Below are 20,150 nucleotides of genomic sequence, written 5' to 3'. Positions count from 1 at the left end.
TAATAATGCTATATAATTACAAAATGAATTATGCTTGTTTATACAAACACATGCATACCCTATACAAAACATACCAACTCTTTGAAAGAAATGGTTAAATATCTAAACTTCAAATACACAGTTTTTACTTGCAACTAGACGACTCTCAAGTTACGTCTGGATAATACAAACACACCTGTAAGAGGACATCAGTCCAGGCCCTTTTGCTAATCGCCTCAAATATTGAGTCAGCGAGGTGAACTTCTTCTTCAGACGGCACTGGCCTTTTGGCAGCAGCAGTGTTTATGTCTCCTCCAGATTCTTCGAGCTCCTGGAGCCACTTCCAGTGCTTGTAGTCTTTTGGTTCCATCAAATACTCTGGTCTCACCGAAGCTACGCAGCCGCTCTGGTTTCTGAGAAGAGTTTGTAATGCATACAAATCACACTGATAAAGCTTACATTGAAGTATGTGTAAGTATAAACATACATTGAAGTACGTGTAAGTATAAACATACACTGAAGTACGTGTAAGTATAAACATACACTGAAGTATGAGTAAGTATAAACATACATTGAAGTACGAGTAAGTATAAACATACACTGAAGTACGAGTAAGTATAAACATACATTGAAGTACGTGTAAGTATAAACATACATTGCAGTATGAGTAAGTATAAACATACATTGAAGTACGTGTAAGTATAAACATATATTGAAGTACGTGTAAGTATAAACATACATTGAAGTATGTGTAAGTATAAACATACATTGAAGTTCGTGTAAGTATAAGCATACATTGAAGTACAGGTAAGTATAAACATACATTGAAGTACGAGTAAGTATAAACATACATTGAAGTACGAGTAAGTATAAACATACATTGAAGTATGAGTAAGTATAAACATACACTGAAGTACGTGTAAGTATAAACATACACTGAAGTATGAGTAAGTATAAACATACACTGAAGTACGAGTAAGTATAAACATACATTGAAGTACGAGTAAGTATAAACATACACTGAAGTACGAGTAAGTATAAACATACATTGAAGCACATGTAAGTATAAACATACACTGAAGTACGAGTAAGTATAAACATTCACTGAAGTACGAGTAAGTATAAACATACATTGAAGTACGAGTAAGTATAAACATACACTGAAGTACGAGTAAGTATAAACATACATTGAAGTACGAGTAAGTATAAACATACACTGAAGTACGTGTAAGTATAAACATACATTGCAGTATGAGTAAGTATAAACATACATTGAAGTACGTGTAAGTATAAACATATATTGAAGTACGTGTAAGTATAAACATACATTGAAGTATGTGTAAGTATAAACATACATTGAAGTTCGTGTAAGTATAAACATACATTGAAGTACAGGTAAGTATAAACATACATTGAAGTACGAGTAAGTATAAACATACATTGAAGTACGAGTAAGTATAAACATACATTGAAGTATGAGTAAGTATAAACATACACTGAAGTACGTGTAAGTATAAACATACACTGAAGTATGAGTAAGTATAAACATACACTGAAGTACGAGTAAGTATAAACATACATTGAAGTACGAGTAAGTATAAACATACACTGAAGTACGAGTAAGTATAAACATACATTGAAGTATGAGTAAGTATAAACATACACTGAAGTACGTGTAAGTATAAACATACACTGAAGTATGAGTAAGTATAAACATACATTGAAGTACGAGTAAGTATAAACATACACTGAAGTACGAGTAAGTATAAACATACATTGAAGTACGTGTAAGTATAAACATACACTGAAGTACGTGTAAGTATAAACATACATTGAAGTATGTGTAAGTATAAACATACATTGAAGTACAAGTAAGTATAAACATACATTGAAGTACGAGTAAGTATAAACATACACTGAAGTACGTGTAAGTATAAACATACACTGAAGTACGTGTAAGTATAAACATACATTAAAGTATGTGTAAGTATAAACATACATTGAAGTTCGTGTAAGTATAAGCATACATTGAAGTACAAGTAAGTATAAACATACATTGAAGTACAAGTAAGTATAAACATACACTGAAGTACGTGTAAGTATAAACATACACTGAAGTATGAGTAAGTATAAACATACATTGAAGTACGAGTAAGTATAAACATACACTGAAGTACGAGTAAGTATAAACATACATTGAAGTACGTGTAAGTATAAACATACACTGAAGTACGTGTAAGTATAAACATACATTGAAGTATGTGTAAGTATAAACATACACTGAAGTACGAGTAAGTATAAACATACACTGAAGTATGAGTAAGTATAAGCATACATTGAAGTACAAGTAAGTATAAACATACATTGAAGTACGAGTAAGTATAAACATACATTGAAGTATGAGTTAGTATAAACATACACTGAAGTACGTGTAAGTATAAACATACACTGAAGTATGAGTAAGTATAAACATACATTGAAGTACGAGTAAGTATAAACATACACTGAAGTACGAGTAAGTATAAACATACACTGAAGTACGTGTAAGTATAAACATACACTGAAGTACGTGTAAGTATAAACATACATTGAAGTATGTGTAAGTATAAACATACATTGAAGTTCGTGTAAGTATAAGCATACATTGAAGTACAAGTAAGTATAAACATACATTGAAGTACAAGTAAGTATAAACATACATTGAAGTATGAGTTAGTATAAACATACATTGAAGTATGTGTAAGTATAAACATACATTGAAATATGAGTAAGTATAAACATACATTGAAGTATGAGTAAGTATAAACATACATTGAAGTACGTGTAAGTATAAACATACATTGAAGTACAAGTAAGTATAAACATACATTGAAGTATGTGTAAGTATAAACATACATTGAAATATGAGTAAGTATAAACATACATTGAAGTATGAGTAAGTATAAACATACATCAAGTGCAAGCATAGCAGACGGCTATATAACTCGAATGCAGCTCTATGACAAGCTAAGATATTTCTGAAGTGATCTTTTTCGCTGTCATTCAACATCCAAATATTTAAACTTTTCCACACCGCAGCCCCTCTTTTTTACGGCAATGTGTTAGCCCAGTCTTGTTGGAGTTGTCTTCACAGTTATGTAAATGAAATATAAAACTCACTTGAGAAAAGTAAGCATGGTGTTGTGTTGCCAGTAAACTTGGTTGACTCTTTCGGTAGGGTCGGTTGGTAATGGCCCATTTGTAGGAATTCCTGGTATAGGCTTTCCAGCTAAATGCACTACCATTTCATATATAGTCTTTAGATCTTTCCGCAGGTTGTTAGCATCCATGGACGCGGCTCGTGATTTGGACTGGTCCCCCTGTTTTGTAACTCCACTAAAGAATTAAAGACAAAACTGTTACAACATAGCGGTAATATTATCACTGACCATCTACTTTTTATTTACAACTTTAGGAAATCAGTCAAATTTTTCTAACACTTCTATAAAGAATTTTTAATGTAAGCTCATAGAAATAAAGCCAATTGGGATTACATATTAGATGCAAATGAGATGACAACTCCAGCATGTAAACCTTAGAAAATCTCTATCAAGCTATGGTGGTTGCGCTCCTGTTCTAGTAGAGTCAATTAACAAACAACGGGTTCACAAGATAAGGCACTTGGTGTCTGGAGAGAAAGTGAGCAGCTCATGAGCTTCTGGAGAGATAAAACTCATCAGCCACCAGTAGACAGTAACAAACATGCGATGTAGAGACAGTAGACTAGCTGATAAAGAGGATGACTGGGAAACTTGTTTAACCAGATGAACTACTATACTCGTTTATAGACTCGTTTATAGACTCGTTTATAGACTCGTTTATAGACTCGTTTATAGACTCGTTTATAGACTCGTTTATAGACTCGTTTATAGACTTGTGAGAGGTGCTAACCAGTAACTCATATGATGATGTGCTTGCTTATAAGACAGCGTATGTGCGATAGAGTGAGAATACCAGACAGAAAGAGTCATAGAGTGACTAACAAAATGGATTATAACTAACAAATGACCATACTTACTATTTGGTTTGCTTTTTATCAGCACGCCTTTCAGTAAAAATAAGAATCACCGTAGAAGAGTTTTAAAGTATCAGTTGAATAGAATATGACAATATCACACGGTACTAAACTACCCCTCAGAAGCTTATGTCAGCAGCAAAGAAACTCGGTTGCCTTCTTTACCTTCTGAGAGACTCGGGTATTCTGATTGGATAAGAGCCTCCAGGCCAGCCATGAGCGGAGAACCACCGCTGTACAGAGTAAAGCACTTCCTGGTGGAAAATTCCTTCTTCTGTCTCTTCATCAGGAAAAACAGCGGAACCAAGAGACCTGCGCGCTGCCTCGGCATTGCTGTCAGATTTTCCTGCTTTGTTGACAGCGCCCTTTCTCTGACCGCCGTCATACAGGGCTGTATCTACTCATTATACATGGAAAAGTCTCTATTTATTCTCTAAACCTTTAGCTACTCAACTACAAATGATGGATATAAAAACATAATCTGAATGTAAACACAACTCCTTAATGTGTGAACACAACTCCTTAATGTGTGAACACAACTCCTTAATGTGTGAACACAACTCCTTAATGTGTGAACACAACTCCTTAATGTGTGAACACAACTCCTTAATGTGTGAACACAACTCCTTAATGTGTGAACACAACTCCTTAATGTGTGAACACAACTCCTTAATGTGTGAACACAACTCCTTAATGTGTGAACACAACTCCTTAATGTGTGAACACAACTCCTTAATGTGTGAACACAACTCTTTAATGTGTGAACACAACTCCTTAATGTGTGAACACAACTCCTTAATGTGTGAACAATTTCTGAATGTACAAACAATTCTTGAAGCAAACCCTGTGAATCCGAGATCAGCCAGCTAATAGCAACAATGACTCAATAACAACTAATTTTTAAAGCATTCAGTTCACAGCTTCGCGGTAAGACTTCTTGTTATAATTAGTAAGTTAGCCCATTTCCTACCTGAGCTGCTTTCTGATTCATAGGAGGAGCTAGACACTTCAAACTGTGAAACTGTGACGCTGGTGCTCGGTCTACTTTTGCTGGGAGTTACAATATTTCTGATGATTGGTTCTCCTGCGCTGCGGTTACTTGAACTGGACCGCCTCAAGGAGCGCAAGGACTTACCCTACAGGTGATAGAATTGAGTGACCACAGTAGTAACACAATATCTCTAGTAATATACACTGTACCTCTTGCTCCTACACCTCTATTATAATATCTCTAGTAACATACTGCCTCTCACATCTACATCTCTGTTATAATATCTCTAGTAACATACTGCCTCTCACATCTGCACCTCTGTTATAATATCTCTAATAACATACACTGTACCTCTCACATCTACACCTCTGTTATAATATCTCTAGTAACATACACTGTACCTCTCACATCTACACCTCTGTTATAATATCTCTAGTAACGTACACTGTACTTCTCACATCTACACTTCTGTTATAATATCTCTAGTAATATACACTGTACCTCTCACATCTACATCTCTGTTATAATATCTCTAGTAATATACACTGTACCTCTCACATCTACATCTCTGCTATAATATCTTTAGTAACATACCCCGAACCTTTCACACTTACATCTATTCTCTATGTATTTCTAACTGCAACACAGAGAACTGAAATAATACAAAATTGCATAATAGCAAAGATGCAAAAATAACTTTTTTCAACTCGTTTAATAATTTTTGTACGTTGAATACTTGCTATCTGATGTGACTAAATGCCACTGAGTGTCGTGAGTCTTGTAAACAGTGGTTTAATCTCAAACATAATAGACAGCAGCACAATACATGATCAGACCTTTCAGTCATTTGCAGTGACAACAGACTAAGTAATCAACACAAAAAGCAGCGTAAGCAAACCAAGACCTTACTCGCTGAATATTTGGCCCACGAATAGCCACATTCCTCTGCACCTGTTAGTGCAAGAACCAGAACAGTTTGAAGCCCACTCATAACAAAAGGAAAATGCTTCCAAACTGTTACTCAGAACCAAATATGCTCAATAGGTAAGTGCAAACATAAGTTCAAACAAGGCAGCGGTTTGTTTCAACATATGATTAGCAATAAGTTCATCAGCGGTCTCACCGTGTTATCCATGATAAGAGGCACCTTCTACAGATATAAGATAATGCTCTAAGGAGAGTTCACACCCCCCCCCCCTCCTTCTGATCCACAACAAATCTCAATCTTTTCATTCCCTAACAGAGTTAACTAAATCCTTCCCATCATCTGGACAAACAGAAGGTTTGACCATCACCATTGCCTCAATAGTTGTCTGAACAAAGGACCGACTGTTTCATGTCTTACCTCTTCACAAACTATTTGGTGGTCCATGCGGTGCTGTGCTACAAACGGATAGCAGGTAAGAAGACTGTTGTCAGCTGTAGCTGTAATATCGAGAGAGTAGCAATTCCCCAGGCTATCCTCAAAGATCAGTGGAGCCATGAAGGACAAAGGTCTGTCGCTTTCAAACCTTTCAAACAGCATAGCTATTCATATATATAACAGCGTATCTATCTAAATAGCTATATAGCAACCTAGCTACTTGTATATATATTAGCATAGCTATTTGTATACAAGACAGTGTACCTATTTGTATACAAGACAGTGTACCTATTTGTATATATAACGGTGAAGCTATTTTTATATACATCAGTATAGCTACTACTATATATAACAGTGTAGTTATTTGTATCTATATATATATTTCTCAAAGTATGTCGTCGTTTGTCGATTTTCCGGCTATAGATATAGCTAGAGCGCATGCTTATCATTTCACCAATGCGAATACGCATTACGATGCCCCTGTTAAGAAATATTTTTTAACGCTCAATTACTATACCTGGGGTCAAGGCCAATTCTTCTCGCGCGTACAATTATATCATCTCCATGAGAAAGCCTCGACATTCGCTCTCCTTTCTGTCAGACAAAGTACGATATCTCATTTTTACCTTAGTATCAATATCGAGAGGTAATAGTATCGTCATATTCAAGGTTTTGACGGATATTTTCTCTTGGAACAGTAACCTTTTTTAAACACACACTTCTATGCAGGAATTGTTATTACTAATTCTACATATTTAGGATTTTTATTTTGTTTTCTCAGTTCATATTAATTGTATCATTACAGAATCATCTTATATTGTAATCGTAGCAAAACCGACTTAATTTAGTTATTACTTGCTAATTATTTCACATTTACATCTAAACCCTTTTATAGTTGTTTTATTTTTTTAAATTTATTTGACCTGCACAAAACATATTCCTTGTAATATGAAGTTTCAATTTTCTGTCCAAAGACTTTTTATTACCCAGGCAAAGCTGGGTTGTACAGCTAATATATATATATATACAAAAAATATATATATATAAATATATATATATATAACAGATTTATATATATTTGTATATATAAAACTACCTTAGCTTGAGAGCTATATGGCACTTGTGGTTTATATTAGTAAAACTATTTTAGTTTGAGAGCTCTATGGTACTTGAGGTTTATATTAGTAAAACTACCTTAGCTTGAGAGCTATATGGCACTTGTGGTTTACGTCGTCACTAGGCTCTATTGAGTGACATTCAAACTCATTTTTGTCCTCGTAAAACACAGAGAGGGGAGAGACAATGCTGCCGTCTTCACACTCGACTTTAGGCAGCTTTAGTCTGAGTTCTGAAGCTCTGGAACATAGGTGATAAAATTATTGTAAGACATATAGAGGCCTCCATTAACCTTTACAGTCAAACTTCCTGTCAAAGTTTGATGGTATGATTATTACAACAGCGTGAATACTTGTCACACGAATCATATTAATTGTACACATTGTTAGAACACACATCAAACAAATGTTAGAATTAGTAATTGTTCATCATTGTTCAGTAATTAATCTGTTAAACACAGATTAATGAGATGCTTCATTGAGATACTTACATACGGTATCCTGAAACAGACATGGTGAACATAGCAAAGGAGGAGATACCGAGTGGCACAGGTGTCAAACTGACTGGGTTAGGCTCAAAGGCTATAATTGGCTTTTCCAGTTCTCCAAAGAGTGACAGGTAAAGGTATGGATTTTCTGTGTCCCCATTGAGTACGATGGGGACTCTAGCTTCATAGTTTCGTGGTTTCTCTGCAAGGAATGATGAGTCATAAATCTTAGTCAGCCATGAGTCAGTAGATGTTGAGTCATTAAGAGACTGAGACTAACTTATAACAAGGTTACTGTACCCTGGTGATAGTTTATAACAAGGTTACTGTACACTAGTGATAGTTTATAGCAAAGTTACTGTACACTAGTGATAGTTTATAGCAAAGTTACTGTACACTAGTGATAGTTTATAGCAAAGTTACTGTACACTAGTGATAGTTTATAACAAGGTTACTGTACACTAGTGATAGTTAATAACAAGGTTACTGTACACTGGTGATAGTTTATAACAAGGTTACTGTACACTAGTGATAGTTTATAACAAGGTTACTGTACACTAGTGATAGTTTATAACAAGGTTACTGTACACTGGTGATAGTTTATAACAAGGTTACTATACACTAGTGATAGTTAATAACAAGGTTACTGTACACTAGTGATAGTTTATAACAAGGTTACTGTACACTAGTAATAGTTTATAGCAAGGTTACTGTACACTAGTGATAGTTTATAACAAGGTTACTGTACACTAGTGATAGTTAATAACAAGGTTACTATACACTAGTGATAGTTTATAACAAGGTTACTATACACTAGTGATAGTTTATAACAAGGTTACTATACACTAGTAATAGTTTATAATAAGGTTACTGTACACTAGTGATAGTTTACAACAAGGTTACTGTACACTGGTGATAGTTTATAACAAGGTCACTGTACACTAGTGATAGTGTATATTATGTAGACTATTATGTGAAACCGAAATTACCATGGTAACTTTAAAAAACTATTTAAAGCTAAAAGTACTATGATAAACTAAAGCTAATATAAAAACTGAAAGCAAAACATGAAACTAAAACGGCTTGTTAAATGTTAAATCTTGCCGATAAGGTAGGTACTGAGAGTTAAAGCCTAATTGTGCCAAACCACTTTTTCAGAAAAGTACTTTTATTAGCGCCTCTAAAAGAAATGTAATGAGCTAAATTAAAATTGCCCGAGATAACCAAAGAATTTGACTAGACGTACCTGGACAGAAGAATACTCCAATTTCAAAGGTTTCTCCTGGTTCAAGTTTTCCACAGACTCCTCCGCCATTGTGGGTGAGAAAAGGAGCTCCATTCTCATGAACAAACCTAAATATTCCTGCGTCAATAACTGAACCACAGTTGTTTAAATCCAGAGACCATTCCACAACCCGGTCACTCACATTGGCCAGCATAGTTTTCTGAAATAAAGAAGATGGAATAAAAGAAAGTAAAAAGACGACCATGCATGGCTTGTGGTGCGTCTGCTATGTGAACCATACATGGCTTGTGATGCGTCTGCTATGTGAACCATACATGGCTTGTGATGTGTCTGCTATGTGAACCATGCATGGCTTGTGATGTGTCTGCTATGTGAACCATGCATGGTTTGCGATGTGTCTGCTATGTGAACCATGCATGGCTTGTGATGTGTCTGCTATGTGAACCATGCATGGCTTGTGATGTGTCTGCTATGTGAACCATACATGGCTTGTCATCTGTCTGCTATGTGAACCATGCTTGGCTTGTCATCTGTCTGCCATGTGAACCATACATGGCTTGTGATGTGTCTGCTATGTGAACCATACATGTCTTGTGATGTGTCTGCTATGTAAACCATACATGGCTTGTCATCTGTCTGCCATGTGAACCATACATGGCTTGTGATGTGTCTGCTATGTGAACCATACATGGCTTGTCATCTGTCTGCTATGTGAACCATACATGGCTTGTGATGTGTCTGCTATGTGAACCATACATGTCTTGTGATGTGTCTGCTATGTAAACCATACATGGCTTGTCATCTGTCTGCCATGTGAACCATACATGGCTTGTGATGTGTCTGCTATGTGAACCATACATGGCTTGTCATCTGTCTGCTATGTGAACCATGCATGGCTTGTGATGCGTCTGCTATGTGAACCACACATGGTTTGTGATGTGTCTGCTATGTGAACCATACATGGCTTGTGATGTGTCTGCTATGTGAACCATACATGGCTTGTGATGTGTCTGCTATGTGAACCATGCATGGCTTGTGATGTGTCTGCTATGTGAACCATGCATGGCTTGTGATGTGTCTGCCATGTGAACCATGCATGGCTTGTCATCTGTCTGCCATGTGAACCATGCATGGCTTGTGATGTGTCTGCTATGTGAACCATGCATGGCTTGTGATGTGTCTGCTATGTGAACCATGCATGGCTTTTCATCTGTCTGCTGTGTGAACCATACATGGCTTGTGATGTGTCTGCTATGCGAACCATACATGGCTTGTGATGTGTCTGCTATGTGAACCATACATGGCTTGTGATGTGTCTGCTATGTGAACCATACATGGCTTGTCATCTGTCTGCTATGTGAACCATACATGGCTTTTCATCTGTCTGCCATGTGAACATTACATGGCTTGTGATGTGTCTGCTATGTGAACCATACATAGCTTGTCATCTGTCTGCTATGTGAACCATACATGGCTGTGATGTGTCTGCTATGTGAACCATGCATGGCTTGTGATGTGTCTGCTATGTGAACCATGCATGGTTTGCGATGTGTCTGCTATGTGAACCATGCATGGCTTGTGATGTGTCTGCTATGTGAACCATGCATGGCTTGTGATGTGTCTGCTATGTGAACCATACATGGCTTGTCATCTGTCTGCTATGTGAACCATGCTTGGCTTGTCATCTGTCTGCCATGTGAACCATACATGGCTTGTGATGTGTCTGCTATGTGAACCATACATGTCTTGTGATGTGTCTGCTATGTAAACCATACATGGCTTGTCATCTGTCTGCCATGTGAACCATACATGGCTTGTGAGCTGCGGCTGCTATGTGAACCATACATGGCTTGTGATGTGTCTGCTATGCGAACCATGTATGGCTGGTGATGTGTTTACTATTTGAACCATGCATGGCTTGTGAACTGTGACTGCTATGTGAACCATGCATGGCTTGTCATGTGTCTGCTATGTGAACCATGCATGGCTTGTGATGTGTCTGCCATGTGAACCATACATGGCTTGTGATGCGTCTGCTATGTGAACCATGCATAGCTTGTGATGTGTCTGCTATGCGAACCATGCATGGCTTGTGATGTGTCTGCTATGTGAAAAATTTATTTACGCCACAGTTATTTGGTTTCAAAAGATTCACCATGTCTTACTCTGCTGTGTTGTAGGTGCAAAATATGTGGAAATGTGATTACAAGCTCTTAAAAGCTCAAAAACAAACTGTTAATCGCCGCCATCACAAAACCACCGTACATTGGAATCAATTTATTTCTCTGACATAGTCAAACGATTTGGTTATTGTTTTGACAAGTGATGTTATCACATGAACTGAAAGGCCAATAAAAGGCTCAATATAAAACGTCTCATAGCACTAGTTTATGATAAACACTTCGGGTTTTACCAAAAAGCCTGTATCAAATATAGATGCTCGCTATTTTGCAGTTTTATTTCGACTTGGTCTATTCATCTAGTTGTAATCTAATCATGTGACCCATACTTCCTGCAAAAAAGCGCGAATAATTTCTGCAGCATTTTCGACTATCACAGGTGACTACCAGGCTCCTCATGTTTATCACAAGATGATATGCACTCCTTCGAGCTAAGGTTAAAAAATTAAACAAATTTTCACAGTGGGTTTTGAGATATCAGTGCTCAAAATGACAGCATTGCAATGATGATGAAACAGACGCGTAAGGACAATAGACTTGGTTTTATTGAATGCGAGAATTTTATTTGTAAAAATATTTCGACGAATGAGGTTGCATGAAAGTGTAAACAAGAGCACATCGTGTTCAACTACATCACCTTTGAGCCATTTTGGAGGGGGATTCCAACCTATGGCGTTTTCGTGATAGCTGTGATTAACTGTTCATTTTTTAGTTTTTATGAGCTTGTAATCACATTTTTACATATTTGGCACCTACAACACAGCAGAGTGAGACATGGTGAACCTTTTGATACCAAATAACTGTAATGTGAACTTTGTTGCGAGTCAACCTTTAAGCAAAGCACTGATCAGCAGAGAAACAACTTTTAAAGACGAACAAAGCATTGCTATTACTCCCACTTCGTATGAGTAATATAGGGAAAAGGGTAACAAGCCTCAAAACTCACACACAAAAGCAGATCAATGCCAGCAATCAGTTAAAACACTCTAACTGCGGGCACTACATCACACAATCCTCGCGAGTAAATTAAAAAAATTTCATCCTCTCATTTCCAGAAAACTTCTAAAGTAGTGATGAGAGCCGATACAGAAGATGATAGGAATTGGGGGGTCAAGGATCTCGACCTGGCCGAATCTTTTACAAATAGTCATAGCCTCACCTAATGGTTAGGTTATTAACTTTAATATACAATATATATATATATATATATATATATATATATATATATATATATATATATATATATATATATATATATATATATATATATATATATAGATATATATATATATATATGTTGGCTCATTCTTCTAAATAATAACATTATATGGCAAACTAACATTGCCGATCAATTACTGACAGAAACCATTTTAATGGAAGGATTGCAAGATCTGCTACACCTTAGAAATATAGTAGAATATCGATGAATGCCGGTATTGCGCATAGACACTGTTCCTATTGTCTGCACTGGCATGCATAGAATAATGCTACCTAGAGCCAATCTTCAGAGTGCAGAAACTCAGAAATGTCAAGTTTAGGAGCCATAAACCACACCCTCACACCAGCCACAAGCCACGCCTAATATCAATGGCAATGCAGAGATATTACAAGTTTAAACACCACAGTAACCAGGCCTCTTACCATTTTAGTGTATGGGCAGTCATCTACGAGACCCTTAATCTAAACACATTAACACGCAAAGTAAGCGCTATAGAAATGCAATAAAGCTTGGAGAGTTCCATCAGAATGACCACTTATACATAGGCAAAAACCTGTCCATAGTTACTTATGGATAAGTGGCAGGTGTCAGTCAGTGAGCGAAAAAATCCACAAAATTCCAAAAGCCTTCAATAATGGAGGCAGTAAAAGCAAAATTCCATGATACGTAAAAGCTTAATAGACCACACACGGTGTATCAATTTTATACTCAGGTTGTATCTTGAGCGCTTACAAAAAATTCATGAAGTTTGTCATTTAATTCTGAGGGTGTTGTTGTCTAGTGGGATCACAGCGTGTATAGCAGAGCTACTACTGCCCACAGGAAAAAGATACAGTGAGATTATGTAGTAGCAATACTCTGGCAGTCTAGTGTTCTGCGGGAGATCGTCAGGAGTGTCGATTAAGCAGAGAGAATAATTTGCTGCACAATTATTTCAGTCTGCTAAGGAGATCAATTGGGGCAGGTGTAAAAGTGTCGGGCTACCAAGCTGCCTACCGAGGGTTGAAATCCTGTATGATGAAATACTTTCCTAAACCTCTAACTATAGTTTTCGGACAGACGGGCCCAGATCTTATTGTAGTAAAGAACTAGGTGAATGCCCAGCGTTGTAAAAAATGGCTTATAAACATTGGTAGGTAATGTAGCTGCCATTGCCTAATTGTCTTTACCCGATGAATTTGAGTAACTTAAACTAGTAATTTGAGCTAGCTACAACTAACTTGTCAGCTAGTAAATTAACTTATTATAATAAGAGCCATGCTTATAATCATTACTTTATACATCATGATCTCTCACGCAGTCAATCATGATCTTTAAGCGTGCTAGTAGCAATCAATAGGACTTTCGCACGCGCTTCTAGTGTGCGTATTTTCACTGGCGTAATGAATATGACCTCAATTATTCTATTGTATAACAATGTGGTCGGTTGGCCTAGTAGATAGCATGCCTGGTTGCAGACCTGGAGCTTCCCAGTTCAATTTTAATGCAAAGCGGATTTTTCTTTCCTATAACTTGATCGCTATAACCGGACATACGGATGACAGACAAATAAACCCTGAGATTTAAATATAGATATAAACTACATATAGCTGAATGATCGGTGTTCAGTAGTTGCGAGTTCAAATCCAGTACGAAGGTGATTTTTCGTTGCTAAAACTTTATCGCCATAACTGGACAGACGAACGACAGACAGACAAACATTTAGATATAGATTACATACATTTTGAATAAAACAAAGGCAATATATTATTAATGTACCTGGATTCTAGTAGAGTTTGCTCCTGAGTCAGGGGCTAGCTGGTAATAGTCTGAAGTCAGCACAAACTTCAAGTTGGACCTGCTCATTTGAAGAGGCTGTCGGAGTGCAGTGCATATCACTCGTTTCCTCGGGGTTGCTATGGTGACTGGAATAGGTTTGGGGTTAATGATGTTGTGTATAGTATTCTTGTTACTTGGGGCAGGAGTAGGTGGTACAGGTGTGTGTGTAGGCGTAGGTGCTGTCACGGCGTTGATAGACACAGGTAGTATGAAATCATATGCTGCCACCTTCAAATGGAGGTATGCTGTTGTAATCATATCAAAACAGAGATTATTTATTTGTCAAACAAGGCTTGGTTTGAGAGAACGTTAAATTCTCTCAAACATTAAAATTCTCTCACTGACATTCTAGCATTTCCTTTGCTATTCAGTGGCCACTTTCTCCACCATCTGGTGGCCACCTCATCCACCATCCGGTAGTTACTTCCTCTATTATCAAGTGACCTTTCTCTTCACCCTCTAACACTCGCCACCTTCACTGTTCTCTTACCTTCACCGTCTCTCCCCACCATAAGTTTAGCTTTTTATTCATGATTTTTTTTCAGTTGCAATTATACAGCAAAGAAGCCTGCAGTAAAAAGTCTGCAGCCAATTAGGCCAACGCACAAGCGCATTGTTTTTATTCCTTCCATTTATTCCACCTTGGCCCTTGACTCTTTTCAGGGGCACTCATTATAACAAACTTGACCCTTTTCAGGGGCACTCATTATAACAACCTTGACCCTTTTCAGGGGCACTCCTTATAACAACCTTGACCCTTTTCAGGAGCACTCATTATAACAACCTTGACCCTTTTCAGGGGAACTCATTATAACAAGCGTTGTTCACAGTGGTTTATTTAGACATAAGTTTCACGAGTTGAAAAAGCCATGTTGTCGCCGTATTCTACTTGCAAGCAATTTACTTTGTAGATATACTATTATATGTAAATCTACATATAATAGCGTTTAAGCAGTCGACCTCGCAGTGGGAAGTCCGACAGCACAGGACCCTGATTGGACACAATTGAGATGACAAACCTTGATGACAGAGCATCTGCAGCTGAGCCCTAGCTAACCAAGACATCATGCTAACTTTCTCGAATATATCCCACCAATATACGAACCTCTGTTGGACAAAAGACAAGAAGCCCAGTTGTCTCTTCCTCTCCATTGAGCATGACACAGTATTTTCCAGGATTCCGAGCTTGGTAGGTAAGATCCTCGGGAGTGACGAGTTGTGGAAACTCGAGAGCAAAGTCTTTGTAGCATGAGAGATCAAACTCACACTTTGTCTTAGTCTTAGTTCTGTTCACCAGCTGAAACTCGAGCTTTTTTATAGAACCGCAGGCAACTCCTCCTAGGTTGAAGTTAGTCTGTGCATAAATACAGATATGAGATATGCTTTCAGGAAATGTTAAAATGCTAAATAATGTAAAACGGTGCAACACAGATGACTGGGAAACTATACAAACTTTAGTAGCTGCGGACCGATGCTTGGTGTGCTGTACTGTTAACTATAGATTTACTATGGTTGAAAAAAGTGAACCATTTATTTGGAAACATAACATTATATGCATTGACATGACATCATATGCATTGGCATCACATCATATGCATTGACATAACATCATATGCATTGACATCACATCATATGCTTTGACATAATATCATATGCATTGACATAACATCATATGCATTGACATCACATCACATGCATTGAAATCACATCATATGCATTGACATCACATCATATACATTGACATCTCATCATATGCATTGACATCACGTCATATGCATTGACATCACATCATATCCATTGACATCACATCATATGCATTGACATCACGCCATATGCATTGATATCACATCATATGCATTGACACCACGTCATATGCATTGACATCACATCATATGCATTGACATCACATCATATGCATTGACATCACGTCATACGCATTGACATTGTGTCATATGCATTGACATCCTGTCATATGCATTGACATCCCGTCATATGCATTGACATCACATCATATGCATTGACATCACGTCATATGCATTGACATCACGTCATATGCATTGACATCACATCATATGCATTGACATCACATCATATGCATTGACATCACATCATATGCATTGACATCACATCATATGCATTGACATCACATCATATCCATTGACATCACATCATATGCATTGACACCACGTCATATGCATTGACATCACATCATATGCATTGACATCACGTCATATGCATTGATATCACGTCATATGCATTGACATCACATCATATGCATTGACATCACGTCATATGCATTGACATCACGTCATATGCATTGACATCCCGCCATATGCATTGACATCATCATATGCATTGACATCATGTCATATGCATTGACATCACGTCATATGCATTGACATCACGTCATATGCATTTTCAAGTGTGGGTGAACAGGCTTTGTGATGTTAACTCGTGTGTCTGTATATTTCATGTTTCTATAAATTGGCTGTGCTGAACTTTTATGCAGTAAAGTATGTCCCTGAAAGTTTACCAAGTGAATTGGTGTAAAACGGTATCAGCCTCAACTAAACTACCTAAAATCTCCATCAAGTAGAAGAAAATTGCAAGAGCTTTGGAAACGCAGGAAGCTTCAAGCTAGCACATTGAGACTCACAGAAAAAAAGAGAAATACTGTATCTTATATATTCATGTGTAAATACGTCCGACTACTGCTATTCATCCACACATATATTAAACATCAGTATGTTTGCTCATTTACTGCATTGAAATGACTTTTTTGTAGTTCTCCAAATCTTTTTAGGAGTAGACACTAGGTGAAAGTTGAGTAGACACTAGGTGAAAGGTGAGTAGACACTGAGTGAAAGGTGAGTAGACACTAGGAGAAAGGTAAGCAGACACGAGGTGAAAGGTGAGCAGACACTAGGGGAAAGGTGAGTAGATACTAGGAGAAAGGTGAGTAGACACTAGGTGAAAGGTGAGCAGACACTAGGTGAAAGGTGAGTAGACACTAGGTGAAAGGTGAGTAGACACTAGGTGAAAGGTGAGTAGACACTAGGTGAAAGGTAAGTAGACACTAGGTGAAAGGTGAGTAGATACTAAGTGAAAGGTGAGTAGACACTAGGTGAAAGGTGAGCAGACACTAGGGGAAAGGTGAGTAGATACTAGGAGAAAGGTGAGTAGACACTAGGTGAAAGGTGAGTAGACACTAGGTGAAAGGTGAGCAGACACTAGGTGAAAGGTGAGTAGACACTAGGTGAAAGGTGAGTAGACACTAGGTGAAAGGTGAGTAGATACTAGGCAAAAGGTGAGTAAAAACTAGGGGAAAGGTGCAGCTTTTGTCAATTAATGCGACGTTTGAATTGAACACTAGATGAGAGGAAAGTGGTGCCTATAAGTGAAAGGTACAATTCATAAATATAGTTTAACCTAAAGCTATATATGTCAGCGACATACAAAGCCAACTGAAGCAGAGAGTAATATAAAGACTACAAAGTTGTGTGTGTATGCCTTGAAGCAATGAAATTTTTAGCGTTTTTAATGGAACTAACCAGTTCAATGTCAATGCAGGGCGGTTCCACTGTGCCACCCACTCTGAGTTCAAGTGTCTTTCCTCCTCTGATGGCCACCTGTATTCTGGTATCAAACTTGATAAGTGCATTTGGAGACAGTACGACTTTGAGTTCAGCTTTGCCACCTACAGGTATGACACCCTGAACAGGGGTTATAAGAAGTCCTTGGAATGGCACTGGATCCAACACCTACAGAGAGAAAGAATGCACAAACTCTAATATACAAGAAAAGCATGCATAGGGCATGGACTCAGCAGTTTTAATTATTGTTCCTAACAATACTGCATCAAGTCATCTTTATTTGGCATAGAAATAAGGGACATGACTGTAGTAAATAAACATACACTAATTAAAAGAGATGGTAAAAGTTAAGGGCGTCCTGCAGCAAATATTAAATAAACCAATCAGGACGCATAGTTACAGTTAAGGGAGACAACTGAAGTTGCAATGGACACTAATAGAGTAAATGGAGTAAACAGAGCAAGGCGGGTATGCATTATTAGAGATAAGACAAATCCCCATTATTTCTTAATTTTGTAAAGACAACAACTAATTGGTTCATGACTAACAATCCTCCATGGAACATACCAGATGAAGTGATTGCTGACAATTTTTTTGCTGAAAATTTCCCAATACTGTACCTGGAAATAGGCATGGTTGCTGCTGCCATTAAATAGGAGTGCTGATTTGGTAGTCGTGAGATTAAGAGGAACAACTCCAAACATAAGCCTTCTTTCTATAAACTGAACATTGGTTGGACCAAACTTTGCAACGCATTCGAGAGATTGAGCAAGACCTCCGTGCACCTGCAAAGTAGAGACTGGTTAATAGACGTGGCTGATACAAATTAAGCCTAATATTCAATAAGGGTCTATTGCATGCACACTCAGTAAGACGTTATTTGAGACAGGGAAGATATTGCATGCACACTCAGTAAGACGTTATTTGAGACAGGGAAGATATTGCATGCACACTCGGTAAGACGTTATTTGAGACAGGGAAGATATTGCATGCACACTCAGTAAGACGTTATTTAAGACAGGGAAGATATTGCATGCACACTCAGTAAAACGTTATTTGAGACAGGGAAGGTATTGCATGCACACTCAGTGAGACGTTATTTGAGACAGGAAAGATATTGCGAACAATAAAATAGGCCATTATTATTCACCTTACATATCAGTTCAAATTCAACAAATACAACAGAAAATACACAAAAACAAGATTACTGTTTCGTACGTGTTCACGTGATTACATGACTATAATTTATCCCATTACCAAAGTTTGTCACGTGTTCACACCTTTTTACATGACTTTATCTTGTATTATGAGCATGATTTACATTGGCACAGTGCTTCGTATGCGTTTCATAAAGTCATAGTGCTACACTGTGCAATGCAACTAACCACTAACTGATCAGACGAAATACTGAAGGTCCTACCTTTAGCTGAAAACGACCGTGATCTGGTGCGAGATACGATGGATGAAAAACGACTTCACAGTCTAGTGTCTGGTGTGCGTCCACCGTACCTAGCAGAAACATAAAACCTATTACAAAGAGCATTAACATATTATTATTAACATTCGAATGCTATCCTTCTCACTTCCTATATCATTCAGACTATAAATGTAGAATCCTCCTTATGACAGGAATTGAAATTCGGTAGACGATACTAGAATGTAAGTGCTAAAATTCTACAAAGTTAAACAAAAGATCATCAGAACTGTTTATCCATATTGCATTAAAACCTGTTTGTCCATATTGCATTGAAACTTGTTTGTCCATATTGCATTAAAACCTGTTTGTCCATATTGCATTAAAACCTGTTTGTCCATATTGCATTAAAACCTGTTTGTCCATAATGCATTGAAACCTGTTTGTCCATATTGCATTGAAACCTGTTTGTCCATATTGCATTAAAACCTGTTTGTCCATATTGCATTAAAACCTGTTTGTCCATATTGTATTGAAACCTGTTTGTCCATATTGCATTGAAACCTGTTTGTCCGTATTGCATTGAAACCTGTTTGTCCATATTGTATTGAAACCTGTTTGTCCATATTGCATTGAAACCTGTTTGTCCATAATGTATTGAAACCTGTTGGTCCATAATGCATTGATACC

At 37.3% G+C, this 20,150-nt stretch overlaps 1 protein-coding gene across 1 annotated transcript in view; it reads right to left on the bottom strand.

Moving 5' to 3' along the window:
• Positions 1-20,150, bottom strand: part of LOC137404995 (cilia- and flagella-associated protein 47-like) — a 94,916-nt gene that overhangs the window by 52,097 nt on the left and 22,669 nt on the right. Inside the window, 13 exon segments of the mRNA XM_068091221.1 lie at positions 176-392; positions 3,139-3,354; positions 4,199-4,433; positions 5,004-5,169; positions 6,370-6,535; positions 7,582-7,743; positions 7,994-8,192; positions 9,237-9,435; positions 14,394-14,681; positions 15,559-15,807; positions 18,005-18,214; positions 18,667-18,831; positions 19,467-19,555. Of these exon segments, the coding sequence (XP_067947322.1) occupies positions 176-392; positions 3,139-3,354; positions 4,199-4,433; positions 5,004-5,169; positions 6,370-6,535; positions 7,582-7,743; positions 7,994-8,192; positions 9,237-9,435; positions 14,394-14,681; positions 15,559-15,807; positions 18,005-18,214; positions 18,667-18,831; positions 19,467-19,555 (2,561 nt within the window).

Source organism: Watersipora subatra, chromosome 9, assembly GCF_963576615.1.
Source record: "Watersipora subatra chromosome 9, tzWatSuba1.1, whole genome shotgun sequence".
Taxonomy (NCBI): Eukaryota; Metazoa; Bryozoa; class Gymnolaemata; order Cheilostomatida; family Watersiporidae; genus Watersipora; species Watersipora subatra.
Note: the sequence above shows the minus strand (reverse complement) of the source record. Positions and strands in the feature narration are given on the sequence as shown.